Below are 27,715 nucleotides of genomic sequence, written 5' to 3'. Positions count from 1 at the left end.
AATATTTGAAATATGTAAAAATAACATATTTAGAGGGAGGAAGGAAGATACTGCCCTAAGGATACTATTCTCTCAAAAAAAGAGGAGTTTAGAATACAACTCCACTGGTTCAAAAGACTGGAACTCACTAAGGCCAAAAAACTATATGTATAGCAAACTACTTTGCCAGCCTTGAGCCACTAAAAAGCAGAACAAAATGAAACAAGAAATCCAACCAAACTTTAACTGGAAAATGAACTTTGTGATTTTCACCAGTTAGTCTACAAACAAAATTTTTCTGAATAAGACCCATATAGTTACCAATTAGATGAATTTGCAATGGCCCTCACCGGTAATCTATTTATTTATGTATAACTGAGGCAGTTCCTAAAAAGCTACAAGTGGCAGACTTTCTGTTGAGTTCTCTGAGACAAGCCACCCAATGACTCCTATCTTAAGACTTGCATTCACTTTCTCCTACAAAAGTGTCTAACTGGCAGTGTTCCATCAGGTCTATTTAAATAACTGATAAATGAGCACACAGAGCAACAAAGCAGACAAACAAATGAAATAAAACAAGAGGGATATGCACAACGTGGCAGCTGTGTCCAGTAACACTCAGAGAATGATTCTTAAAAAGTATCTAGATTTTCAGGTAAAGGAGTACTGGGGCTGGGCTCATGCCTGCACTTTGGGAGGCTGAAGCAAGAAGATCACTTGGGCCCAGGAGTTTGAGATCAGCATGGAAAACACAGTGAGACACTGTTGCTACAAAACATAAAATAAAAAATTAGCCAAGTGTGGTAGTGTGCACCTGTAATCCCAGATACTCAGGAGGCTGAGGCAGGAGGAGGTCAAGGCTGCAGTGAGTTATATTCACGCCACTGCACTCCAGCCTGGGTAACAGAGCAAGTCTCTCTCTCTCTCTCTCTCTCTCTCTCTCTCTCTCTCTCTCTCTCTCTCTCTCTCCCCCCCCTCCCCCGGGTGTGTGTGTGTGTGTGTATGTGTCTCTCTCTCTCTCTCACACACACACACACGCAAAGTGTTGGGTGTGGGATGGAGTGGACATCATTCCAAGCAGCTGGCATATATACATATATATAGGACATAGAAGAAGAGTTTTGTTTCATTTTGTTTCTTTTGGGTTGTAGAGAGTGAGTTCTAATAATCAGTTACATTTTAACATGTTGAGTTATTAAGTAATATGGTTTGGCTGTGTCCCCAACCAAATCTCATCTTGAATTGTAGTTCCCAAAATTCCCACATGTCATGGGAGGGACCCAGTGGGAGGTAATTGAATCATGAGGGCAAGTCTTTCCTGTGCTGTTCTCGTGATAGTGAGTAAGTCTCACAAGATCTGATGGTTTTATAAATGGCAGTTATCCTACACTAGCTCTCTCACCTGCCACTATGTAAAACATAAGTTTGATCTTCATTTGCCTTCCACCATGATTGTGAGGCCTTCCCAGCCATGTGGAACTGTGAGTCAATTAAACCATGTTCCTTTATAAATTATCCAGTCTTAGGTATATTTTTATTAGCAGTGTGAGAACAGATTAATGCAGTAAATTGGTACAGGTAGAGTGTGATGCTGCTGTAAAGATACCCAAAAATGTGAAAGCAACTTTGGAACTGGGCAACAAGCAGAGATTGAAACAGTTTGGAGGACTCAGAGGAAGACAGGAAGATGTGGGAAAGTTTGGAACTTCCTTGAGACTTGTTAAATGGCTTAGACCAAAATGGTGATAGTGAGATGGGGAACTTGTTGGGAAACGGAGTAAAGGTCACTCTTACTATACAAAGAGGCTGGCATAGTTTTGCCGCTGCCCTAAAGATCTGTGGAACTTGAGAGAGATAATTTAGGGTATCTGGCAGAAGAAATCTCTTAGCTGCAAAGCATTTGAGAGGTGACAGAGCATGAAAGTTTAGAAAATTTTCAGCCTGATGATGCAGTAGAAAAGAAAAACCCATTTTCTGGGGAGAAATTTAATCCAGCTGCAGAAATTTGCATTAAGTAATCAGGAGTCAAATGTTCCCTCATCACCAAGACGATGGGGAAAATGTCTCCAGGGCATGTCAGAGACCTTCATGGCTGTCCCTTCCATCACAGGCCAGGAGGACTAGGAGGGAAAAATGGTTTCATGGGCAAGGCCCAGGGCTTCCCTGCTCTATGCAACCTCAGGACATGGTGCTCTGTATCCCAGCTGTGTCAGCTCCAGTCATGGCTAAAAGGGGTCAATGTACAGCTCCCACTGTTTCTTCAGAGGGTACAAGCCCCAAGTCTTGGCAGTTTACATGTGGTATTGGGACTGTGGAAGCAAAGAAGTCAAGAATTGAGGTTTGGGAACTTCTGCCTAGATTTCACAGGATGTATGGTAGTGCCTGAATGTCCAGACAGAAACTTGCTGCAGGAGAAGTGCCATCATGAAGAACCTCTGCTAGGGCAGTGCAGAAGAGAAATGTGGGGTGCAAACCCAAACACAGAGTCCCAACTAAAGCACTGTGTAGTGGAGCTGAGAAAAGGGCCACCATCGTCCAGACCCCAGAATGGTAGATCCACTGACAGCTTGCACCCAGCACCTGGAAAAGCCACAGACACTCAACTCTAGGTGTGAAAGTAGCCTGGAGAGGGGGCTGTACCCTGCAAAGTCACAGGGGCAGAGCTGTCCAAGGCCATGGGAACCCACCTCTTGCATCAGCATGACCTGGATGTAAGACATAGAGTCAAAGGACATCATTTTGGAAATTTAAGATTTAAGGACTGCCCACTGGATTTCAGGCCTGCATGGGACCTGTAGCTGCTTTGTTTTTGCCATTTTCTCGCATTTGGAATGGGAGTATTTACCCAATGCCTATACCCCCATTGTGTCTAGGAAGTAACTAACTTGCTTTTTATTTTGCACGCTCACAGGTGGAAGGGACTTGCCTTGTCTCAGATGAAACTGTGGACTTTTGAGTTAATTCTGAAATGAATTAAGACTTTGGGGGACTGTTGGGAAGGCATGATTGGTTTTGAAATGCAAGAACATGAGATTTGGGAGGGGTTGGAGCAAAATGAGATGGTTTGTCTGTGTTCCCACTCAAATCTCATCTTGAATTGTAGTTCCCATAATTCCCATGTGTTGTGGGAGGGAACTAGTGGGAGGTAATTGAATCATGGGGGCCAGTCATTCCTGCACTGTTCTTATGACAGTGAATAAATCTCATGAGAACTGATGGTTTTATAAAGGGGAGTTATCCTACACAAGCTCTCTTGCCTGCTGCCATGTAAAACATGACTTTGCGCCTCCTTTACCTTTCACCATGATTGTGAGGCCTCTCCAGCCTTGTGGAACTGTGAGTCAATTAAACTCTTTTCTTTTACAGATTACCCAGTCCTGGGTATGTCTTTATTAGAACTGTGAGAACAGACTAATACATTAGGACTTGCAAGATATCCTATTGTAAGACATAAAAGTAGAATAGAACAAAATTAACAACATAAATTAAACTCTACTAATGAATGAGATGATGCTGAGGATGTTGATGCTGCTGATGGTGGTGGTGATGGTAATGACGATGGTGAAATTGTATCCTGTCAGGTTCTGGTTACCAACCTCAAATCCAAATTTATTTTTAGCAGAAAAGTAGGACAAATTTTAAATTATAATAAAACCACTGATTATAATGATACTTAATTTGTCATAGGCACTGTGTAAACTTACTGTGTATTTATTTTCTAATCCTCAAAACAACCCTTGGAATACACATGTTAAGAAGAAATACTTATGATAAAATTGGGGTTTAGAAAGATTAAGCAATTTGCCCAAGATCAAATGTTTAGTAAATGAAAGTGCTTAGTCAGATTCTAACCCAGATTTGTCTGCCTCCAAAACCTGTGTTTTAACCACTGCATTATATAGGCAGCATTGTTTATCAGGTAGGAATTTAGGCCAAATTTGTCTACATGGATCTATTGTCTCCAACAGATTTGCCAAAATATTTCTTGGTCTTCACTAACATCAATCAACTTTTAAAGGGTGAGAATATAATCTTTGTGGGAAAATGAGTTTACTCAGTGAAAATATCAAGTTGAGTGATCTTGTATCCTGTATTCTAAACAAAAATTGTAGAATTCAAAGCACTTGCTGATGTTTTCCAAGATAAGGCACTGTGAGCTTAAAATATATAAAGATATATACAGACAAACAAATATTTACACATAGAGAGAGATGAAATTGTTTTTTACACAACTGATAAATATGGGGGGTTTTATGCATGTCATCAACTAATAGCTAAGAAACAGGTTTGGCTATTTGAAAATGGCTAAATATAGTGGTCTCCTTTAAGATTGAGCCTAACTGTGATAATCCTAAATATACACCAATATCAAAACATAAAAGTTTGTTAGATGTTAGATGTACACCCGAGTTTACATGTTTATTCTGGATATATTTCACATGCACTCTGTACCAGATACTGGAGACATGAGGAGGTAAATAAAACACATGCCCTCATGGAGCCTTATGAAGTATTAGTCCCATTTTACAGATGAGGAAACTGAAGCTCAGAGCGATTCACTGGTTATCCAAAGACACACAGCTAGTAAACAATTAGAATGGAATATAAATTACTAGCTAGCGTAGAGCTGACACAGTGTTTTTGATCAGTGTGATGTGTCTCTAAATGTGAAAGATGCCAGGCACAGTGGCTCATGCCTGTAATCCCAGCACTTTGGGAGGCTGAGGCTGAGGTCAGGAGTTCGAGACCAACCTGGCCAACATGGTGAAATCCCATCTCTACTGAAAATACAAAATTAACCAGGTGTGGTGGTGCATGCCTGTAGTCCCAGCTACTCGGGAGGCTGAGACAGGAGAATTGCTTGAACCCAGGAGACAGAGGCTGCAGTGAGCCGAGATCACACCACTGCACTCTAGCCTGGGCAAGACAGAGTGAGACTCCATCTCAAAAAAATAAATAAGTAAATAAAAATAATAAGTAATAAATAAATAAATGTGAAAGACACAACTTATCACAGTCAGGGAGATGGGATTGCTAAGAACAGTGTAGGATTCTAATGCCTTCAGATTTCTTCGCTTTTATAGTTTTCACTATCCTCTTTTATTTTCTGTTAACAACTTTCAGGAAAATGCTCGAAATAAAAAACACTGAGTTGTTATGATCTCAGGGGGCAGCAAAGAATGGGAGAAGAGAGTAAGGAAAACGTAGGCACCTGGTTCCCTCCACCCTGCTATCTTGGCCCAAAACAGAGTGCAAAATTTGCTGTGCTACTGGGCAGAAATTTTTAAGTAAATCAAGCCAGCATTTTCTGTTTTGGTATAAAACATTTAAAGAAAATGAAAGTTTTATACTAGTTACTATTAATCCTTAAAAGCATAGTTGATTTAGATGAAGATTTCTCCACAGCAGCATCCTTAACACTTTGAGCCCAATACTTCCTTGTGGGAAGCTGTCCTATTCACCACAGGATGTTTGGCAGCATCCCTCAGGACATCAGTGGCACCACTCTACCTACTCAAGTTGCAACAACCACAAATGTCTCCAGACATTGTCAAATGTACTCTGGGGGCTAATATTACCTCTTGTTAAGAATCACTGATTTAGACAAGACTTGACAATCCTTAAAACCTGTTGGAAGATTTCTCCAAAGTGCAAACCCCTAAAGAAATTCCTTTTCTTCTATAAAATGGACACTGTATTCCTTTGGTGGCAGAGCCTTGTACCACACAACTATAGTTGTGGCCCTCTCCCTGGTCCCCAACCACAAACTCTTAAAGCAGGATAAATGATAATGCAATAATCCTGGTTGTTTATAAACCTTTTTATTCATATCTTTCATACTGAATCATTCAAGAACCTCCACAACTTTTTAAGCTCTTATTAATTTAAATAATAAATGAGGTTCTTAAGCCCCTTGTGGCAAAAGCAGTAACAATAATTACATCAGAAGAGGGAAAAATATTGAAGCACAGTTAATATATGACATTTCTTTACCCCAATATAAAATGTCTGGTTTTCCATCAAAGGGGAAGAGGGGTGAGCTCTGCAGAACAATTGTTCCACTAAGAGAAATTATGAAATTAATAAAACAATTTCTTAAATTAATTGGTGTGTTAGTTCGTTTTCACACTGCTGATAAAAACATACCTGAGACTGGCAATTTATGAAAGAAAGAGGTTTATTTGACTTACAGTTCCACATGTCTGGGGAGGCCTCACAATCATGGTGGAAGGCAAGGAGGAGCAAGTCACGTCTTACATGGGTGACAGCAGGCAAAGAGAGAGCTTGTGCAGAGAACTCCTGTTTATAAAACCATCAGATTGCCAGGCGTGGTGGCTTACACCTATAATCCAGCACTTTGGGAGGCCAAGGAGAGTGGATCACAAGGTCAGGAGTTCGAGACCAGCCTGACTGACCAACATGGTGAAACCCTGTCCCCACTAAAAATACCAAAATTAGTCGTCCATGGTGGCCCATGCCTGTAACCAAGCTATTTGGGAGGCTGAGACAGGAGAATCACTTGAGCCTAGGAGGCGGGTGTTGCAGTGAGCCGAGATTGCACCACTGCACTCCAGCCCACTCACTATCACGAGAACAGCACAAGAAGGACCTGCCTCCATTATTCAGTCATCTGCCACCAGGTCCATCCCACAACACATGGGATTATGGGAGCTACAAGATGAGATTTGGGTGGAGACAGAGCCAAACCATATCAGTTGGTAACTGCACAGTTTAAACTCAATAGATTACAGGGAGAACCAGAGTGCTCTAAGAAAAAAAAAAAAAAAAAAAAAAAAGAATGTTAGAAAAAACTTTGTGTAATTGAAAAAAATGAACAAAATGAAAAAAACTGAGTCCTTATTTTTATTCTACTTTGTGACTATAAACAAGTCACCTAACTTCTCTGTGTCTTAGAGTCTTGACCTAAATGCGAAATAAAATAAATTGTAGAGCTAAGACACTTTAGACATCATGTAATCCAAGTATTCCTTAAAAAAAAACTGAGTCCCGTAAAGGTTTAGTAAAACCATAGTAAGAATCATGCATATCCTCTAAGTTCCCCTCCAATTTATTCTATGATTTAGATCAAATTTTTACATATGAAAATTAAATACTGGCAAATCGATGTGTAAAGAAAAATGAATATATGTGGTTATCTATACTAAAAGCAGAAAGGGAAACAAGTTGATATTAACTGACAAGTGCCCACCAGCGAGTCAGGTAAAAATCTCAGTTCCAGGGTACCCTGGGTAGGTATAGGATAGGAATCAACACCTTAAGGATCAACGCTTGAGGGAAAAGGATTTGAGGAGAGAAGTAGAAGTCCTCAGCTGACCCTGCAGGAGGTTCTGAAGCTAGGATTGTCCAGGTTTAGGTGGTCATTTTCTGAAACAAGGGGTTGCTCATGTGAATCGGTTATTGTATCCAGACTACCCTAGGGAAGAGCTATGACCTTGAGCAAAACAACAGCATTTTCCAGAGAGAATTGAGAGCTTAGGGCTTCATCTGGCAGCACTCCTGACAGCCAGGGAAAATGGGAGGTATGTCTTTTGATCTGAAGGGAGCATCTGGGTAGCGCATCTCAGCATCCATTGCAGTAGACAAGCCTGAGTAGTGTACCATAGTCTCTTACCCTCAACACCCTGAGCCTGATGGCAGAACAGAAGTAGAGAGGAGCCAAGAAGTAGTAACGTCTCTGTGTGCCTCGGAAGCCAGAGCTCTGCTTTGGTCATTTTATTCCCCTTACAGTGCTCAATGAACAGAGAAATCAGGAAAGTCAGGTTGGAGTTCAAATCCTGACTTCAACCTTTGGGCAAATTAGTTGACCTTTAATGTCGGTTTCTTCTGGGACATATTTTCTAGGCATATCCTCCCTCATACCTATTTCCACTTAAACCTCTGGCCACAATGGTAATGTTTAATTAAAAAGAGACTATGGGGCCAGGCATGGTGGGTCACACCTGTAATCCCAGCACTTTGGGAGGCCGAGGAGAGCAGATCACCTGAGGTCAGGAGTTCAAGACCAGCCTGGCCAACATGGTGAAACCTTGTCTCTACTAAAATACAAAACTTAGCCAGGCACAGTGGCATGCGCCTGTAATCCCAGCTACTACTTGGGACGGTGAGGCAGGAGAATTTCTTGAACCTGGGAGGCGGAGGTTGCAGTGAGTCGGGTTCATGCCACTGTACTCCATCTTGGGCGACAGAGCAAGACTCCATCTCCCGCCCCCCCGGCCCCACCACAAAAAGAGAGAGAGAGAGACTATGGTACCCCACTCAGGTTTGTCCACTGTAGTGGATGCTTTATGTACTGTCCAGATCCTCCCTTCAGATCAAAGGACTATTTCCAGTCAAAAATGTCAATTTCATATATGGCTTATCCATATATATGTCTTACCAACTTAGTTGTCAGTTTCTTGAAGAGTTCATATTTTCGCTATCTTGCATTTGATCATATGTTTTATTGGTATAATACTTTATTGTATGCAAATCCTCCTACACAGGTGATCCCACTTGGATTATTCTGTGAAATAGGGCCTTTACAATGTTGCAGATGAAAACACTGAAGCTCATAGAGAGTAAGTGACTTGCCCAGGGTCACACAATCATGTGATTGAATTCAGGTGCCTGAGCCCATATCCCCAGACACCAAATTGAATATTTGCTGCTGAAGAGGATAGAGCCTTTATGTTTATTAATGCTTCATGTTTCATAAAGTGCTAACAGAGATTATCCCATTTGACTCAAATAATGATCTGGTAAGATTTTTGTGGCTGGTGCCATTATACACATTTGATGAATGGAGACTCATCCATCAAAGAAACATACTGCTTCCTATCTGATATGCAAGCTACTAGGCCAAGTTAAAGAGAGCCAAGTATGAATGTGTCCAAACCCCTTCAATCAAGAAATTCACAATCTAGTGCAGGAGATGGACACCTTATTGACTATTATTGTTTGACAAATGCTAAATAAATGCTAATATAGCATGACAAATGATAAAGCTGAATTATATACACAAAGCTATGTAAATGAAAAGAGAAAATATTCTGTTTCCTGGGAGTATTGGTAAAGTGCAAGAAAGGGTGATGCTTGCTCTGTGCTTTGTAAGGCCATCTTCACATGGAAAACAATGAAAAATTCCTCAGGAACAGGATGAAAGACACACTGTTGTAATAGTGCATAGTCTTCCCAATAAAAAGCTCCAACACTGAATAACTTGCCAAAGTCTCTTGGTTGGTAAGTAGTCAAGCTGGCGTTGGAACCAAACTTTTGCTTCCCAGATAATGCTCTCTTTTCCCAGTGTGTTATACAAAGGTGGTAGCACTTAATATGTGGGTTATACTATGATGCAATACTTTCTTCATGCTCTCCTAATGCAGACTTTTTTTCCTTTACTCTTTTCCAGTGTTCCAAGATGTACATGTTATGATATTTGTTGGGTTTGGCTTCCTCATGACCTTCCTGAAGAAGTATGGCTTCAGCAGTGTGGGTATCAACCTACTCATTGCTGCTTTGGGCCTCCAGTGGGGCACTGTTGTACAGGGAATCCTGCATAGCTGGGGACAGAAAATTACCATTGGAATCAAAAAGTGAGCATCTTTACTATGGGCTGAATGTTTGTGTCCTCCAGAATTCATATATTACACTCTTAACCTGCAACATGATGATATTAAGAGGTGGGGGGTTTGGGAGGTGACCAGGTCATGAAGGCAGAGTGTTTATGAATGAGGTCAGCGTCCTTGTGAAAGAGGTCCACAGGAGACTCCTCACCCCTTCCACTATGTGAGAACATAGCTGGAAGGCACCACTTACCAACCAGAAAGGGAGCCCTCATCAGACACCAAGTCTGTCAGCATCTTGATCTTGGGCTTCCCAGTCTCCAAAACCATAAGAAATAAATTTATCTTGTTTATAAACAACCCAGTTTATGGTATTTTGTTATAGCAGTCCAAATGCACTAAAACAATTATTTATGTTTCAGCCATTGCATTTTCAGATCAATCGTTTCTCTGGTAGTCCACTGTCATTTACTGTACCGACTGACAAATTGCCTCCCTTATGTAACAGAAAATTGTTGAAATTCAAAAATCTGAATCAATGTCTTGCTCTACTGAGCTGGATAATACATTCATATCTGTAACCTCTCTGGTTTGACTTTGAGGGTATGAGAAACCCTCCTCCATAAAAGTATTATTCCTTCCATCTCAGCTACAGGGAGCAAAACTTTCCCATTCGTTATTTTTCAGATTTTTTCTAAAATGTAAACATGTATTCTTGTTGTGCAATAGTAAACTCACACTCCAGAAATAATTCACTTATTAAATCAACGAACATAAAGTAAAACCCTAAATGAGATAAAAGGTAAGTTAAAATATGTACATTAGAGCAACTAAAGACACTCTTTAGTTGGAGGAGGAGTAGGAAGTGGGAGATGATGAGTAAGTCTGGGAAGCACCGGATGGGCCTGGTGGGAGATGTGATTGCACTTTGGTCAGTTTTATGTTAGGTGTGCATTACTCTTCAATTTATTCTTGTTTCCCCTCAGCATGATAAATGCAGACTTCAGTACAGCCACAGTTCTGATATCTTTTGGAGCTGTCCTGGGAAAAACGAGCCCCACCCAAATGCTGATCATGACAATTATAGAAATTGCTGTATTTGCTGGCAATGAATATCTGGTTGGTGAAATATTTAAGGTAAGAGTTAGAAAATTTATACTTACCTAGCTTTGGGCATCAGTTCTGGCAACAAAAAACAATGGGTGTCTACGGTATATGGGAGCAAATCTTGGTGAGTGATACCATAGCAAATAGTAACAATAACCATCATTTACTGAGTGCCTACTGTTAAGTAGGAGTTTTGTAAATATTATCTCATTTCATCTTCACAACAACACTGCATGGTAGGTATTATTTTTATTATCATATATATACACCATAAAAACTGATTATCACAGATACTGAATGACTTGCCAGAGTCTGAATTCACCTCCAGATTGTTCTGATTCCTCAACTCTTCTTTTGCCTATCAATGATCAATTCCTTTTTATATTTTTACTACTAGGTGAATAGCCCTATATAAAGCCTTGTAGTGGTTTTTGTTAAGGCCTCAGTCAAACTTTTTTCTCCACAAATATTTCATTGATTCCTCCCAGGAATAATAAATAAAGAACATTTTTGGGCACTCTCTAGTACTTTGTGATTTTGTTTATATTTCTATTAACATCAATTCAACTGCAAATATTTTTGACAACTTTCTAGATGTTAAGGACTCAATAACAAACAAAATATGAAAGTTCCTGTTTTTATAGAGCTTACACTCTAGTGGGAGAGACAGAAAACAAATAAAGAATTGCACATTCATCTACCCATCCAAAGACACAAACACACAAATGTTAATATAAATTGCAATACATGTTATGAAAAACATGTACGGTGGGACTATGAGAAAGTGTAACTGGAAGATTAGTTTAGATTGTAGAATCAAGGAGGGGTTCCCTGAGGAAGTGACAGTTACACTGGACCTAAAAGATACCTAGAAGTTTTCAAGTAACTAGTGGAGAGAAACGTTCTTCAAGCCAAAGTAACAACAACCACAGTCTTGAATTGGTGATGAAGAACTAAAAGAAAACTTTTAGAGTAATGTGAAAGGACTTGACCGATACCGGATGAAACCACCAAGGTAAGTAGGTCCAATTAATAAAGACTCTGTCAACTCTGTGTGCTAGCTGAATGATGATTCCAAAGGGAAAAATAGAAGGTTATTTTGCCTACAAATATGTGAGCATTTCAAGAGAGGCACAGGCTCACATGGTATTTGGAAAGTCCAAGCATGATTAATCACCACCTCCCATCTTCCTGAAGCCACCTGGTGAAGCAAAGCAAGGTTTTCCAGCTGGGAGGGGACTAAGTGTTGCTGGGAGGGTAAAGATTGCTAGATAGCTCATATATGCTGGGAAGATATTTGATTCATTCCAACCATGTGTGGATCTTCAAGGGGACTGGGTCTGTCTATGTCTAGCAAACAAAGGAACAACAACTAGGAGACCATTTTTACTTAAATTTGAAAATCTTTCATAAATAGATGTGTGTCATCTTACTGTCTATAAGTACAGATGAATGTCTAGAATTTTACCCTCTGAGTATTCCCTCTAGGGGATGGAAATGTAGAAAACTGGGTCAAATCCACACCATATCCTAAAGAGGAATCTAAATCTCTTCAAATGAATCTGGGACCTCAACTGGTTTTCAGGTCATCATAGAGCCAAATAAAAAAACAAATATGGGTAAAAACTCTGGTTTTTTGAAGTTTCAAGTCTTGAATTATAATTAAGTGAGCTTTAACTGCAATTTCAAGTGAACATATCATCTTCATTTTTTATCACAAGCAGTATCTTTTTATTTATTTTGTTGAGATTAGTTCTTGCTTTGTCACCTAGGTTGGAGTGCAATGTGACAATCATAGCTCACTGTAACCTCAAACTCCTAGGCTCAAGTCATTCTCCTGCCTCAGCCTCCCCAGTAGCTGGGACTACAAGGCAGGCACCACCATGCCAGGCTGTGCAATACATATTTCACTCAAAATCTCCATCACCTAGAGAAGTAACCTTGCATGTCTTGTGTGCCCACTAGGGAACTAGTGCTTTAGAAATATGGTCTTATCTAAGTCTCATCACAAACTCTGTTGAGTGTGGGTAATATTTCCCCATTTTACAGAACCCTTAGATCAGAGATGTTTAATAATTTGTCTAAAGTCACATCGCAAGGAAGTAACTGACCTAGGATTGAAAGTCAGTTGTGTGTGGCCCCAAATTCTGTGCTATTTCTATTTTACTCCCTGTTTTACCCCTCTTTCTCTGACACAATCTTTCTGTCCCTCTTTAATTTTTTTAAGTTGTTTAACCAACAACGCAATTCTTTCATTGACTTTCCTCCCATAAATGAGTCTCAGGTTCACCTCTATTTATATGAATGTTATTTTGTCCCTTCAGGCCTCTGACATTGGAGCATCAATGACGATCCATGCCTTTGGGGCCTACTTTGGCTTGGCTGTAGCAGGCATCTTGTATCGATCTGGACTGAGAAGGGGGCATAAAAATGAAGAGTCTACTTACTACTCAGACTTGTTTGCAATGATTGGTGAGTATGGATAAACTTGCTTGAATCTTATCTATTTGAAAAGGGGCCAGGGAAGGTTAACTTCAACACAGGTGTGAGATGCTCAAAAAAAACATCCAAGCCAAGCATGGTAGTGAACGACGGTAGCCTCAGCTACTCAGGAGACTGAGGTGGGATTGCTTGAGCCCAGGAGTTTGAGTCCAGCCTGGGTAACACAGTGAGACTCTATCTCTAAAAGATAATAATAGTAAATTTAATTAAACTTTGAAAAAAGGAGGATCTTTTGCATACTACTTTATGCTGGCTCAATTCTCCTCTTTTCTCTTAACAGTAGATAATCAAGCCTAAAGAGATACATTGTCAGTGGCCAAAGGAAACTACATCCTCCAGGCTGGGCTCAGTGGCTCACACCTGTAATCCCAGCACTTTGGGAGGCCAAGGCGGGTGGATCACGAGGTTAGGAGTTCGAGACCAGCCTGACCAACATGCTGAAACCCTGTCTCTACTAAAAATACAAAAAAAAAATGAGGTGGGCATGGTAGCCCGCACCTGTAATCCCAGATACTCAGGAGGCTGAGGCAGGAGAATTGCTTGAGCCCAGGAGGTGGAAGTTGCAGTGAGCAGAGATCGAGCCACTGCACTCCAGCCTAGGCGACAGAGGGACACTGTCTCAAAAATAAATAAATAAATAAATAAAGCAAGCTGCATCTTTTGGACTGTCTTCCATATTCAGAACTAATATCCCCTCTTTGGGTTCACTACAGGGACTCTCTTTCTATGGATGTTTTGGCCCAGCTTTAACTCGGCCATTGCTGAACCTGGAGACAAACAGTCCAGGGCCATTGTAAACACATACTTCTCTCTCGCTGCCTGTGTGGTCACAGCCTTTGCCTTCTCCAGCCTAGTGGAGCACCGAGGCAAGCTCAACATGGTAAGTGCCGCCTTAGCCCTCATGGAAATTTCACTTCACGACACTGACAGTTGCTCAGATAAGTAGTAGGTAATTTCCACATCACTGCTGAACTCCGAAGACAAATCAGAAGTGGACCTTGTAGAATGTTTAAAAATAGCAACATTTATTCATTAATTCACTTATTCATCAAATCTGTACCCTAGGCTGGGTGCAGTGGCTCATGCCTGTAATCCCAGCACTTTGGGAGGCCTAAGCAGGAGGATTACCTGAGGTCAGGAGTTCGAGACCAGACTGGCCAACATGGTGAAACCCTGTCTCTAATAAAAATACAAAAAAAAACACAAAAAGTTAACCAGACGTGGTGGCGGGCACCTGTAATCCCAGCTACTTAGGAGGCTGAGGCAGGAGAATCACTTGAACCTGGGAGGCGGAGGTTGCAGTGTGCCGTTGCACTCCAGACTACGCAACAAGAGTAAAACTCCGTCTCACACACACACACACAAAATAATAATAATAAAAATTACCCTGGAAAATTAAAAAATGTTCTCAAGGAATTTACGGTCTAGTAGAGAATGAAGGTAGTCTTGTAAAAATCTTTGATTTGAGGTATATTTCTTTAATAATAGAGTTAACTGCTCCCAAGTTCTGAGAAAAGATTTCTTAGAAACAAGATTTATCAAACAGCAGAAAAAGAGAGTGGGATGATGCACACTGATTCTATTTCCCAACTGCAAACATTCCTCTCAAAGAAATAACAACCAAATGCAATGTGAGATCTTCAATAAGATACTGGAAAAAATTTCAGTGGGAATAATAGTGAAATTCAAATAAGGTCTTTACTGGTATGTTATCAATGCTAATTTCCTTTCCATGGTTATGTAAGATTAACATCTTATTTGAGAAAATGGACAAGGGGTATATGGAAACATTCTGTAGTATTTTTACAACTTTTATGTGTCTGTGATTAGTTCAAAATAAAATATTTTTAAAATTTCCCCAGATTAGTCTCTTGAGTTTCTTGCCTATGAGCTAGAGAAACACCAGTAAAGGAGTAACCGGTCAGATCAGCCAGTCTGACCTTTCTAGCTGGGTGGGCAGTGGGGTTGGAGTGGGGAGAAAAGGCTATTGTAATTATTTATTTATTTATTTTTTTTAATTAATTTTTTTTTTTTTTTTTTTTTTTTTTTGGACGGGTCCTCGCTCTGTCGCCAGGGAGTCCGTGACCGGACTTGGTCACTGCACGCTCGCCTCCGGTTTACGCCATTCCTGCCTCAGCTCCCGAGTAGCTGACTACATGGCAGCCCGCCACTTTGCCCGGCTAGTTTTTTTTTTTTTTTTTTTTTTTTTTGGTATTTTTTAGTAGAGAGGTTTCACTGGGTTAGCAGGATGGTCTTGATTCCTGACCTCGTGATCGCCGTCTCGGCCTCCCCAAAGTGAAAGTGCTGGGATTACAGGCTTGAGCCACCGCGCCCGGCCTGTAATTTATTTTTTAAGCATAGCTGAGGACATGTATCTTAATTCTCCACAAATTGTCTCATGAGAGGTCATTAAAAACAAGAAAATAAAAAATTGCACAGTTCAGTGTTTCTCTTTTGAAAGTACGATGACCTCTGCTTCTCAGACAGAACAGCCAGACTGTAATTTTTCTGAGAAATTCTGCTAAACAAAAATTGATTCCTGGCCGGGCATGGTGGCTCATGCCTGTAATCCCAGTGCTTTGGGAGGCCAAGGCAGGTGGATCACCTCAGGTCAGGAATTCCAGAATAGCCTGGCCAACATGGTGAAAGCCCATCTCTACTGAAAATACAAAAATTAGCTGGACATGGTGGCGTGCACCTGTAATCCCAGCTACTAGGGAGGCTGAGGCAGCAGAATCACTTGAACCCAGGAGGTGGAGGTCGCAGTAAGCCAAAATCACGCCACTTCTCTCCAGCCTAGGAGACAGAGCAAGACGCCATCTCAAAAAAAAAAAAAAATTCAATTCCTCTTTCCTTCATCCTCAAATGTCCTCAATCCAGTGACATTTGCAAAAACTATTGTCTTTTATATGTAATGTGTACATTTCAATGTCTCTACATTTCCTCTTTGAATATTGGAATATCATAGACTACAAAACACGCGGTGGCCATAGTCATCTTTTGGTTCATGATAACCACAAATGTGTTCCAAAAACTGCACAAATAGATACAACATTGCGAGAATATTTACTCTAAACACTCCTACCCTCCCACAACAACATCTTTTGATTTTCTCAAATGCCTTCCACCACTGGCCTTAATGAGTTAAACTGATTACTCATTCACTACAAGGGACTGGCAAGAAAGATACCAAATGTCAACTTCTCGAAAAAAGGCAAGAAAGATACCAAATGTCAACTTCTCGAAAAAAAGGCCTTCTATAAATCCAAACAACCCTCTTTTTAAAAAAGAACCAATAGCCCTTTCAGCTGAAGAATGTGATATGGGTCGCTTGAACTCTAGAATCCTCTGATCCTTCTGAATTCTCCATCATCCAGCTTGCCTCGTTTATGTTTCTGCTGCTCACACAGGTTCACATTCAGAATGCCACCCTTGCTGGAGGAGTTGCCGTGGGCACTTGTGCGGATATGGCAATTCACCCATTCGGTTCTATGACCATTGGGAGCATTGCAGGATTGGTCTCTGTGATTGGATACAAGTTCCTGACTGTAAGTATGGCAGATGTTCTGAGTCAAACTCTGAGTATGCACCATTTTCTCACATATCCCACCAGCAGAAAAAAGCTATAAAGTTTTATTTTATAAACATTTTTATTTGGAGGCCATTTGCCTTCTTTTAGGAAATACTACTCCCATTTCAGTGGTTCAGTGGTTCTACTCTGCCCTAACTTCTGTGTAACAGGAAAGAATCTGATATCAATTATTTATAATTTAGTTTGAATTAAATGTTAAGTACATGGACATTACTTTCCTTTGGGGCTGTTCCATTGAAGTTGTTGTTATTTGTCTTAAGTAATTAAAGACTCTGCTCTTTTAAGAGATTTAGGATGTCAGCCAAGCATGGTGGCTCACACCTGTAATCCCAGCACTTTGGGAGGCTGAGGCAGGTGGATCACCTGAGGTCAGGAGTTCAAGATCAGCCTGGCCAACATGGTGAAACCCTCGTCTCTACTAAAAAACAAAACAAAACAAAACAAAACACTACAAAAATTAGCCAGGCACGGTGCAGGCACCTGTAATCCCAGCTACTGGGGAGACTGAGGCAGGAGAATTGCTTGAACTCGGGAGGTAGAGGTTGCAGTGAGCCGAGATGGCGCCATTAGCCTCCATCCTGGGTGACAGAGTGAGACTCCATCTCAAAAGAAAAAAGAAAGAGAGAGAGATTTAGGATGTCATCAGTAGGTGAGAAGCAGTAGGATGTGAAATGACTCCCTTCAAACCCATCCACTAAAGACTGAAATGGGCAGTTTTGCCACAAGTATCTACGCAAATCCTTTAACTTAAGTGGACTTCAGATGTGGATGGAGATCTGTGCTATACACAAAATTTCTTCTGGGTGGAGAAGAAAATGGGGAGACGTAGGTCAGAGAATGCAAAGTAGCAGAAATACAGAATGAACACTTCTCAATGCACAGCATCAGGATTATAGTAGTAAAATTGTACTGTATATCTGTATACAAGATTTAATCTAAATGAGATTTTTAGCTGCTTTTACCACAAAACAAAAAAAAACTATATAAGATGATGGAGACGTTAATATTCTTCACTATAGTGACTTTTCTTACTCTCTATATGTACCTCATAACGTCATGTTGTATATCTTAAATATACATAAAAAATACTTATAAAATAATTCTGCATGGAAGAATAGAGCTCAGCTATAGCTCTGCTTCAGTTCTATACGTTTAACAAAATAATAGACTTTCCTCCTTTTACAATTTTAGCCACTTTTTACTACTAAACTGAGGATCCATGATACATGTGGGGTCCATAACCTCCACGGCTTACCTGGTGTAATAGGAGGCCTTGCAGGCATTGCAGCAGTAGCATTGGGCGCCTCCAACACGTGAGTAAAAGAATGGGTTTTCCATCCCCTGTGGTCCCATGATGTTTTCTCTCACTTTGAGAAATTAGTGATGGGAGAGTTTTCATTTTAGCAGTTCTGACCATGGTCTGTATTGTCTTTACTGGAGCCAAAGAGACGCACCTGAGAGATAAGATCATTAGAATAAAATTATATTGGAAGAGGCATCTTAACTGAAATTGTTAATTTAAAAAAATTAACAATTTTATTTTAAATGTCTTTACCAGAAACAACTGTCTCCTAGCAGATAGGGAAATTTGATAATCACAGTTAGATTATAGAAGGCTTAGTCTTTTTCTTGATCCCTCCAAAATGGAGGAGGAGGCACATATGATGAACTGAACAGTCAGTTCCATCCAATCCATACAAAGAAGAATGAGTTGGAATAATACAGAAAGCAGTTAGTTCTACAGAATCAACAACACTGGTACATGGCCCCAACTCTGCTACTAACTAGTTACGTGACCTCTGAGGTATCACTCAGCATTTCTGGTTTTCAGTCTTCTCCTCTGTAAAATAAGAAGATTGGAATATTTATTCTCCAAAATCCCTTCTAGCTCTATCGGACGTAGATTCTTCCCTGAGTTGAGTATAAATGTTTACTTAAATGACCAGAGGAAAAACAACTATCAAGCAAACCCCGGAGAATGGAAGCGATGCCACAATATTGGAACGACTTGGTATGAACGTCATCCATGTGAAAAAGCTAGGAAGATCATAGAGTCCAGATCCCTCAGAGTAAATAAAGAAGAATCAGAATGCTCAATTTTTTAAAATTGTGCATACTTTAAGGTCTGGGATACATGTGCAGAACTTGCAGGTTTATTACATAGGTATACATGCGCCATAGTGGTTTGCTGCACCCATCAACCAGTCATCTAGGTTTTAAGCCCTGTGTGCATTAGGTATTTGTCCTAATGCTCTCCCTCCCCTTGTACCCCACCTCCCAACAGGTCCGGTTGTATGATGTTCCCCTCCCTATGTCCATGTGTTCTCATTGTTCAACTCCCACTTATAAGTGAGAACATGTGGTGTTTGGTTTTCTGTTCCTGTGTTAGTTTGCTGAGAATGATGGTTTCCAGCCTTATCTGTGTCCCTGCAAAGGACATGAACTCATTTTTTTTTATGGCTGCATAGTAGAACGCTCAATTTTAAATCCAATTGAAAGCATGAAGAAAAGGAAATGTGTGTCTAAAATGTCTGAATGACCACTAATTTAAAAGAAAATCTTATCTTCAATTTTAGCAGATTAAAATTTAACCCCGTTGAGATCAATAATAGTACATACTTGAAAAACTCATTTAATCGTATCTCCTACTATGTAGTTTGCTTCCTTCTTCATATGTACAGTTGACACATTTCTTCTATATGTTTTTTAACCCTTTTTGCAAATTTAGAAGACAACTCCAGAATATGCACATCTTTTTCAGTTCCTGAGACTGCAGAAATCAAACGCGAAAATATTTTATTGCCAATTAAACATGATAAAAGCATGTGTGAATGAGCTCAACTCCTCAGTGTTGCAGTGTGCATACACTGTGCAAACACACAAAGAGGTGCCTATGGTTAAGAATTCTTGAGCATCATGCCTAGACCAGTTTCACAGATGCAATAAAACTAGTCTATTTGGCTCTCAAAGGGCAGGCCTCGCTGGGTGCAGACATTGGGTAAGTCTCAGAGTTGTGGGTCTAGTCCTTGGAAATGCAGATTTAGAAACATCTTCTCAATTTATTCATTGGTGGGGTCAGGAGGTAGAGGAATATCAGAGGGGAAGGGGGGCAAGCCTTGAAGGTCCATTCACTTGGGTAAAATTTACATATCTCACACCAAATAAAATACCGCCTGAGAGCCAGGACTACTCGCATGTGTCTATTCAGAATATTAAAATGCAAATCAGGTTTTTGATAAGCATAGAACAAGGGAAAGTTAATATTCTTAAGGGACATTTTTGCAAATTATGGCAGCATAACTTTAGTAATGCTGTCAATTTTGTATAAGTCATTGTTTTCCAAGTTTATTTGATCACAGAACACTTGTTATCAAAAATATCTTTTAAGACCTTGTAAAAGATCTTGGCAAATTCCTGTAAGAATAACAGGAAATTTACAAAAGAAGAAAATCAAATAAATAAGTATATATAAAATACTCAACTTCATTCGTAATCAAAGAAATGCAAATTAAAACAAGCAACCAGTTTTTCACTTATCAAAGTGATAAGGCATGAATGAATAATAATAATACTGAATAGTAGCTAAAGTAAAAAATTGGAATTGGAATTGTACAATTTTCTATTTGGAAAAGTTCTTAAGAAGTATATAGGCCAGGCGAAGTGGCTCAAACCTGTAATCCTAGCATTCTGGGAGGCCGAGGCAGGTGGATCATCTGAGGTCAGGAGTTTGAGACCAGTCTGGCCAATATGGAGCAACCCCATCTCTACTAAAAATACAAAAGGACCCGGGCACGGTAGTGGGCGCCTATAATCGCAGCTGCTTGGGAGGCTGAGTCAGGAGAATTGCTTGAATGTGGAGGGAGGAGATTGCAGTGAGCTGAGATCACCTCACTTCACTCCAGTCTGGCAACACAGAGAGACTCCGTCTCAAAAAAAGAGGTATATGTAGCCTTTTACTAATATTCTCATTTCTAGATGGGTTTTATATTAAGAAAATAATCAGACAAGTTCATAAGCTTGTTCAGAAGAGATGTTCTCACAGCATTTTTAAAAATATGAAACACTGGAAGCAACCAGTACTTTGCACGGTGTAATACCCTGTAGCAATTCAAACTGTGGTCCAGATCTACAGTGACTCACATAAACAGACCCCTAAAACATATTTAATGGGAAAATAAGTAATATAGCATGATTGCATTTTATAAAATACATGTTTTATTTTACATTTTATTCTGATACAATCTAAGGAATATTAAACTTTTCTGCTTCTTTTTGTTATCTGCAGTTTCTAATGTTTTCACAATTATATGTTACTTGTGCAGTTTTTTATATATATTAAAATATTTAAACTTTTCAAATAAGGAGAAAAAAAGGAATCTGAGTTTAGTGCATCCTCTCCCTTGGATGATGAGACTGGAAGACTAACAAAACTCTCATTTTCCTATTGTTTTATTCATTGGAGTCACTCATTCAATCTTTAAACAACTCTTTATTAACTGCCTGCTATGAGTGAGCCACTTTGCTAAGAAGAGTCCCACATTCCTAGGTCATTCATGATTCATACAACACCTTTATGCACTTCAATGGCCTTTTATCACATTTTTTCATTACCAAAATTACAATCTTTTACTAATTTCAGTTTAAGGCAATGACTTCTAATATGACATATAGAGATATACTTAAATATCTTCAATGAGCTGTCTCTACGATATATGTGGAAATTAGCTTTTCTGAACTTATTGATAGATTTTTCTAATTTTGTCATAACTATTTCATTAAAATGGAGTGAGGATAGATAGTAGCTCATGTTGTTTTATTTATTACTCTATCCTCAGTGCCCAGGAAAGAAACTGACAGAGAGTGGATACTCAATATTTATTAAATACATCAGATCAGGGATCAATTTTTTGAGAGTGCTAAACCCTTTCTAAGGAAAGTCTTATTTCCAAAGTTTACATTAAAAGATGATTCTCTTCTCTTAGGTGTATCTCAGAATTTTCTAACACTGCTCAAGAGTTTCAAAGAAAATAAGAATATGAAAGAAAAATGGTAACAAATGCTTAATTTGCTGGTGTATAATGTTACACTCTGGCCTGAAGATGGCAGTCATCCACACCTTCAGTGGGCGAGACTTTCTTTGATTGAGGTCCAGGAAAGACACTGATTCTTTTTTGTTTGCTTCCTTAGGTCTGTGGCCATGCAGGCAGCTGCACTGTGTTCCTCTATCGGAACAGCAGTTGTTGGAGGTCTGATTACAGGTCAGCATAAAAAGTGAACACTTCCCTGTATCTTATGCTCTCAGATTATTTACAATAGATAATGAATGAGCAAGTCAATTGCTAAATTCAAAAATGTTCTAATCTTCTGGCAGTAAAGTAATTATGCCAGCTAAAGGGGATGATTTTATAATAGGATATTAACTACTATGCAAGTAGATTTTCCTCTTCAGCATCACAACATGACTCATTTTCCCTCTACCATCACAGGTTTAATTCTAAAGTTGCCTTTTTGGGGACAGCCATCTGACCAGGACTGCTATGATGATTCTGTTTATTGGGAGGTACTGTACAGTATTCTAAACAAGAATGTGAATGATGGCTTCATTAGTGAAAGCTTTACTCACTTCAAGCCTAGATATCTGTGTGGCATGTGTGTGATGAAATTGAATTAGCCTGGCATGGTAGCTCACACATGTAATCCCAGCACTTTGGGTGGCTGAAGCTGGAGGATAGTTTGATGCCAGGAGTTCAGGACCAGCCTGGGCAACTCTCTACAAAAATAACAAATAATAAATTTTAAAATTTTCTTTCCATGGGATGTCAAGTGTAAAAGAAAAATACATAAATAAAAAGGAACTGAATGAACTACCTATTTATAGAGAGAAATTGAGATGATGTGCCCAGCCAGATAAAATCAAAAGTTATGGTATTTTCTAAAGCAGAAGTTAGATAAAGAAAAGAAAGAATTTAGTTAGCAAATGTTGTTTCACTCCTCTGAGAGCCATAAAAAAGCTATTCATAAAAATAATATTAATTATCAGAAATAGTGTGAGATTTTATACCATATATGGTCCACAGGTTTATTTGGTTAAAAAAAAAAAAGAAATTTAACATAATTATAAACTATGCCATAGGTAAAAGTAGTCAAAAGCAAGTGAAATACATAAGGTTGAAGAATTTGAGTGAGTACACATCAAAAGTGAGTACACATCAAAATGAATAACAAAACATCAGCCTCTTTCTATCCTCCAGTTTCTCTTTACTCTATTGATACTTTTCCCCAAATTATTTCCTGCAAAGCTTGAGAAGGATAGATGTTTGGGTGTTCTCAGCAAAATTTCAGGAAGAATTAGTTTGCAAAAGCAGGAATGTAGTCAGGGTGGGTGAGATAAATATTTTATTCTTTTATTTTCTTCAATTCAAAAAATTTTATTCCCAGTTCTTTCCAAGCTTGAATAATAATTACCAAAAATATTTTTATTTCAATACTAACTTCTGACAAGCACAGTGAAATAAACTATTAAGTGCCCCCAAACTTGTTTTTTTAAAGGTGCCTAGGTTGACAGAACTCGACAATCACTTCCATGGACATGGTGACCACAGCCAGCTGGAACCTGAAGTCTAAACACCATTCCTGCTCTCCAGCTTCCTTTCCCATGATCAAGAATCAAGTCCAAAAAAAAAAAAAAGGCAGTAACCAAACCAAAGAGAGTATGGACCAGAGTGAATAGATCCTATGTCTCAAATGGCTAGTGTAAAAATGTCCTTATGTCTGATGCTGTTTCTTGCTCTTCAATGATTAATTGAGGGGATGTGACTCATAAAACAGATAATCAAATAGATCTTCTCCAGGAGTCCCAAAATGCTTTTGGCAGTGAGTAAATACAGAGTAAACATATCAGTTTCTTAATGTAGACACTATGTCTTCAATTCCCAAAATTATAAAACTGAAACCCATGAAGCAAGAATAGATGTGAGAAATCTATGTAAAAAAACAAATTAAAGAAATGCATATGTGTAAAGTAGTAATATGATGACTTTAGGTAGTGCTTTCTATTTTAAAAATGTTCTAGTTAGTAATGTTGTATCCTTGCCTGAATATTATTCCCAATTCCTTTTGCATGTTTACTATTTGCAATGAGCTCAAATGCTATCTGATCAAAGTCTATTTTGTATAAAATGTCCAATAATTAAATATTGTTATAAAATAAAACATTAGTCTTTGACTCTCCTTTCTTTGGTAGTTGGAATTCATGTCAGTAACAAGCACATGTGCGCACTCCACACACACACACACACACACTTCATATTTAGTCCACACTCAATTTAAATATATTATTTATCATGTATTTGCTATTTTAAAAATATCAAGTTAATGACTCATTATAAAATGTTGTAAAAAGTTAAATTTTAGAAAAGATAACTGACATAGTCAAAACATCATTTTAAGAAAATCAATCAAAAACACATAATATATCTATCTGGAAAAACTCAGACTCTTGGGGCTCTCATAGCTTCTAGCCTTGGAGTCCTGAAATTTTCCCAAGATATATCTAGGTATCAACAAGACAATCAGTCCTCCCATAATTAACAGAACGCTAGCTTCTGAATGAACTTAAAAATTATAACTAAGAGTGGATTATTTAATATTTTATTCCTTGAAAAAATACATAATGTATATTTTATTCATATATCTTACTTGACATTGTTGACTTCTTTTAAACACACATCAGAACTTCTTTCAAATAGGTGTTTTGGAGTGTGCTCACTTATAAAGTCCACTGTTCTCTCCCTTCTGATCTTTACAAAAAATCATTTTCATTACCAGAGTAATGAGACCTCCTCCCTGCTCTGCTGGTCATAAAGCAAATCTTGGAGGGCCTTGGGTATACTCAGGAACATGTAAGTCAGTCTGTCATTTTTATGCGCTAAGGAACTGGCTCATGATCATCTTCACTCCCTGGCTTGTAAACATTCTCTCCTGCCTTTCTACAGGGCAGTTCTTGTAAGTAAAAAAAACCTTATTTTTCAGATTCTGAGTTAGTGGTCTTCTTTTCACAGTAGAATAATATCTTTTTTATCTATCTTGCCTGGAATTTGGTGAAGCATTTCAACTGTAATACTTGAGTCTTCTGTTCAGATACATTTTGTTCTACTATTTAGTAACTTTGTCCTCTTCAACTGTAAATTTTTTCTTTTTCTGGCACTCTTGTTATTCATATGGAAAGTCTGCTTGGTCTCTTATCCAAGAGCTTCCCGATCTTTATTTCATTGGTTCTATTCATCCATTTCATCAATTTATTTTTGTTTGTTTCATTGTTTGCAAATCATGGTCCGTTTTTGTAGGTCCAGCAAATCTGTGTGTGTGTGTGTGTGTGTGTGTGCACGCACATGCATGTATATATGCCATACTTGACTTTCCTTACTTTTATAATTGTGTTTATTCGAGAGGGGTGCTACTTTTGTTCAAGTTCAAAATCTGTCTTCAAAACTTACATAACATTATACTTTATCTGTTCACACACACAAAAAAAACATTTAGGATGTTAACTAACACTCTATTTATGATAATAGAAATCTCAAGCTATACTTAACATGATCAATTTCAGGAAGTTTTTTTTTTTTTTTCTTATCTAAATCTGAAAGATTGACTCATGATTACTAACTGAAATTTCAGACACTTTGGTGAAAGCTACAATCTTCAAGCTTCCCCAACCCTTTTTTCCATAGTCTGTAACCTGTTTCTTGCACAAGACAACAGAACTCTGCTGAAGAGGGGTGTAGGGGGACTTCTCCAGTAGCTGTGTTTTGTTAGGAGCCACTTCCTTTGTGTGTTTTCTTGATTCTCTTCACTTTGAGTGCTGGAACCATTAGGTGGATTGTCTGTTTTCTTTTTATCTATTCACTGAGGGTTAAATTCCAGCTGCTGAGATGCGTTGGGTGGCAAAAATCTTAAAAATGAAGGAAGGGACAGTAATCTCTGGCTGAATGGATTAAAGTTTTGCCAGATGCCAAAACAGAACTCTCCTGGATTGGCACCTAAAGGAAATCTCTTTGTTCTTTAGTTTTTCAGCTGCCAAAGCTTCCTGTTATCTTAGAATCAGGGCCAAAAGAAGCTCAATGTATCTGCCAAGCCCTCCTGCCACCTATGGGGGACCAGAAAGACCACTGTCATTTCAGGAACACTCAATTGAGAAGCTACATCACCATCCCCTGGGAATTCACAAATCTCTGCAAACCAGCAGTACATTACCCCATGACTCTCTACAACTGCCTCCAGACTTTCCTCCAACACAGAGGAGGGAAGTTCTCTGTAGGTTTTGTCATTAGTGTATTCCCAGAATCTAAAGGTTTCACATCCTTCAGGCCTGGTTAATGCTTAGCTCAGGAGAGGTCCTATAGTTTAATTGTGGACAAGGTAAGAGGGACACATTGCAGCTCCCATCTTCCCACTTAAATAAGGTTTAAAGATGTCACTCCATGTATTTTACAACTCGATAATGTTCCATGTTCCATTTAAAGTATGCGCTTTTAAGAGCAAACACAATTCATTTATTTCTTTGTAACCCTCACATCTTCAATAGAGCACATGTTTTAGGGAAGCTTGTTTAGTGGATGAATGGATAAATAATTGAATGACTTGAACAAACCAAGGCAATCAGCCTCAAAGAAGCAAAGGGACCCTTTTTAAAATTTATCTGGTTACTCATTTATTCAATAACAATTCATTAAGCACTGGCTAAGTTTGACTCTATAAATACAAAGTCATATAAAATAAAGCTCTTGACCACACAAAAAAAAATTGTTTGCAGCTTTTCCTAGAGTAGAGCTGGTGGATCAGTGACATACTAAAGTGTCTATACTAACAGGTTCTGTTATGGTAGCATGCAGGGTGGTACACACAGGAGGAGACAAGAACCTAAATCAAATTCAGCCACTCAAGGAAAACTTATCAGAAAAATTTTTTAAATGACATAAACAAAGCATACAGCTAAGCAGAGACTGGATTAAGAACAAACTCTACTGAAAATAAAACTGATACTCTTTTCTCTGGAGACCACCCTGCTCATGCAATGAAAGATTGGAAGTCTGCTCAATCAATTTCTTCTTCTCTTTTTGAAGATAGAAGTTATTTGTGTAAGAGTGTGAGTGCTAACGTGGAGTAGGTCGGCGGGGGAGATTAGCAAATGGGAAGAGTTAACAAACCCATGAACTATCGGATCTCTCCACTCTTCCCTTTATTTCCTGAGCCACCTTCCTCTATCCCTGTCCAACTCCAGACCTAAGTTCCCTTCTATTTTAGGAGTATAAAATCTAGTCTTTTCTAACTAATAATTTTGGCTTTTATCTTGGCCTTATTTTGATGGGTGTTCATTGAAAATCTCTCAGAATAGTATCTATTCCAGCTTCATCTAACTTAAATGACAGCAGTTATAGTGCACCCTGGTTTTGTTAACCAGACACTTCCAAGAATTAATTTGATAGAAAGTATAATTCCATCAGGCTGGGCGCAGTGGCTCACACCTGTAATCCCAGCACTTTGGGAGACCGAGGCGCGCAGATCACCTGAGGTCAGCAGTTCGAGATCAGCCTGGCCATGGTAATATACCCCCCTACTAAAAATACAAAAATTAGCCAGGCATTGGGGCATGCACCTGTAATCCCAGCTACTTCGGAGGCTGAGGCAGGAGAATCACTTGAATCCGGGAGGCAGAGATTGCAGTGAGCCAAGATCATGCCATAGCACCCCAGCCTGGGCAAAAGAGCAAGACACCATCTGCAAATATATATATATATATAATTATATATATTCTATATAAATATATATTATATATTATATATAAATATATAATAATATATATGATATCATGTAGATTATATATCATATATTATATATTATATGATATAATGGATTATATGTCATATATGAAAAATATTATATCATATATTATATATTAAAATATATTATATTA

The 27,715-nt window shown here is 38.9% G+C and overlaps 1 protein-coding gene and 1 long non-coding RNA gene across 3 annotated transcripts in view; one reads left to right on the top strand and one right to left on the bottom strand.

Annotated features, from left to right (window-relative positions):
• The window catches only part of RHAG (Rh associated glycoprotein), a 30,207-nt gene extending 6,252 nt beyond the window's left edge, over positions 1 to 23,955 (top strand). Inside the window, exons 2-10 of one of the 2 annotated variants that reach the window (XM_017881103.1) lie at positions 9,389 to 9,572; positions 10,529 to 10,679; positions 12,974 to 13,121; positions 13,865 to 14,031; positions 16,562 to 16,699; positions 17,935 to 18,056; positions 21,931 to 22,001; positions 22,230 to 22,303; positions 23,293 to 23,955. In XM_017881103.1, the coding sequence (XP_017736592.1) occupies positions 9,389 to 9,572; positions 10,529 to 10,679; positions 12,974 to 13,121; positions 13,865 to 14,031; positions 16,562 to 16,699; positions 17,935 to 18,056; positions 21,931 to 22,001; positions 22,230 to 22,303; positions 23,293 to 23,367 (1,130 nt within the window). In that variant the 3' untranslated portion in view covers positions 23,368 to 23,955. The remainder of the gene's footprint in view (positions 1 to 9,388; positions 9,573 to 10,528; positions 10,680 to 12,973; positions 13,122 to 13,864; positions 14,032 to 16,561; positions 16,700 to 17,934; positions 18,057 to 21,930; positions 22,002 to 22,229; positions 22,304 to 23,292) is intronic. The other variant, XM_017881104.1, reaches the window with a different exon arrangement.
• The window catches only part of LOC108535209 (uncharacterized), a 35,856-nt gene that overhangs the window by 3,778 nt on the left and 4,363 nt on the right, over positions 1 to 27,715 (bottom strand). Inside the window, exon 2 of the long non-coding RNA XR_001887162.1 lies at positions 17,999 to 18,197. This is a non-coding gene — a long non-coding RNA (uncharacterized LOC108535209). The remainder of the gene's footprint in view (positions 1 to 17,998; positions 18,198 to 27,715) is intronic.

Source organism: Rhinopithecus bieti, unplaced genomic scaffold (assembly GCF_001698545.2).
Source record: "Rhinopithecus bieti isolate Rb0 unplaced genomic scaffold, ASM169854v2 scaffold_12605, whole genome shotgun sequence".
NCBI lineage: Eukaryota > Metazoa > Chordata > Mammalia > Primates > Cercopithecidae > Rhinopithecus > Rhinopithecus bieti.
This window is presented reverse-complemented; position numbering and strand designations above follow the sequence as displayed.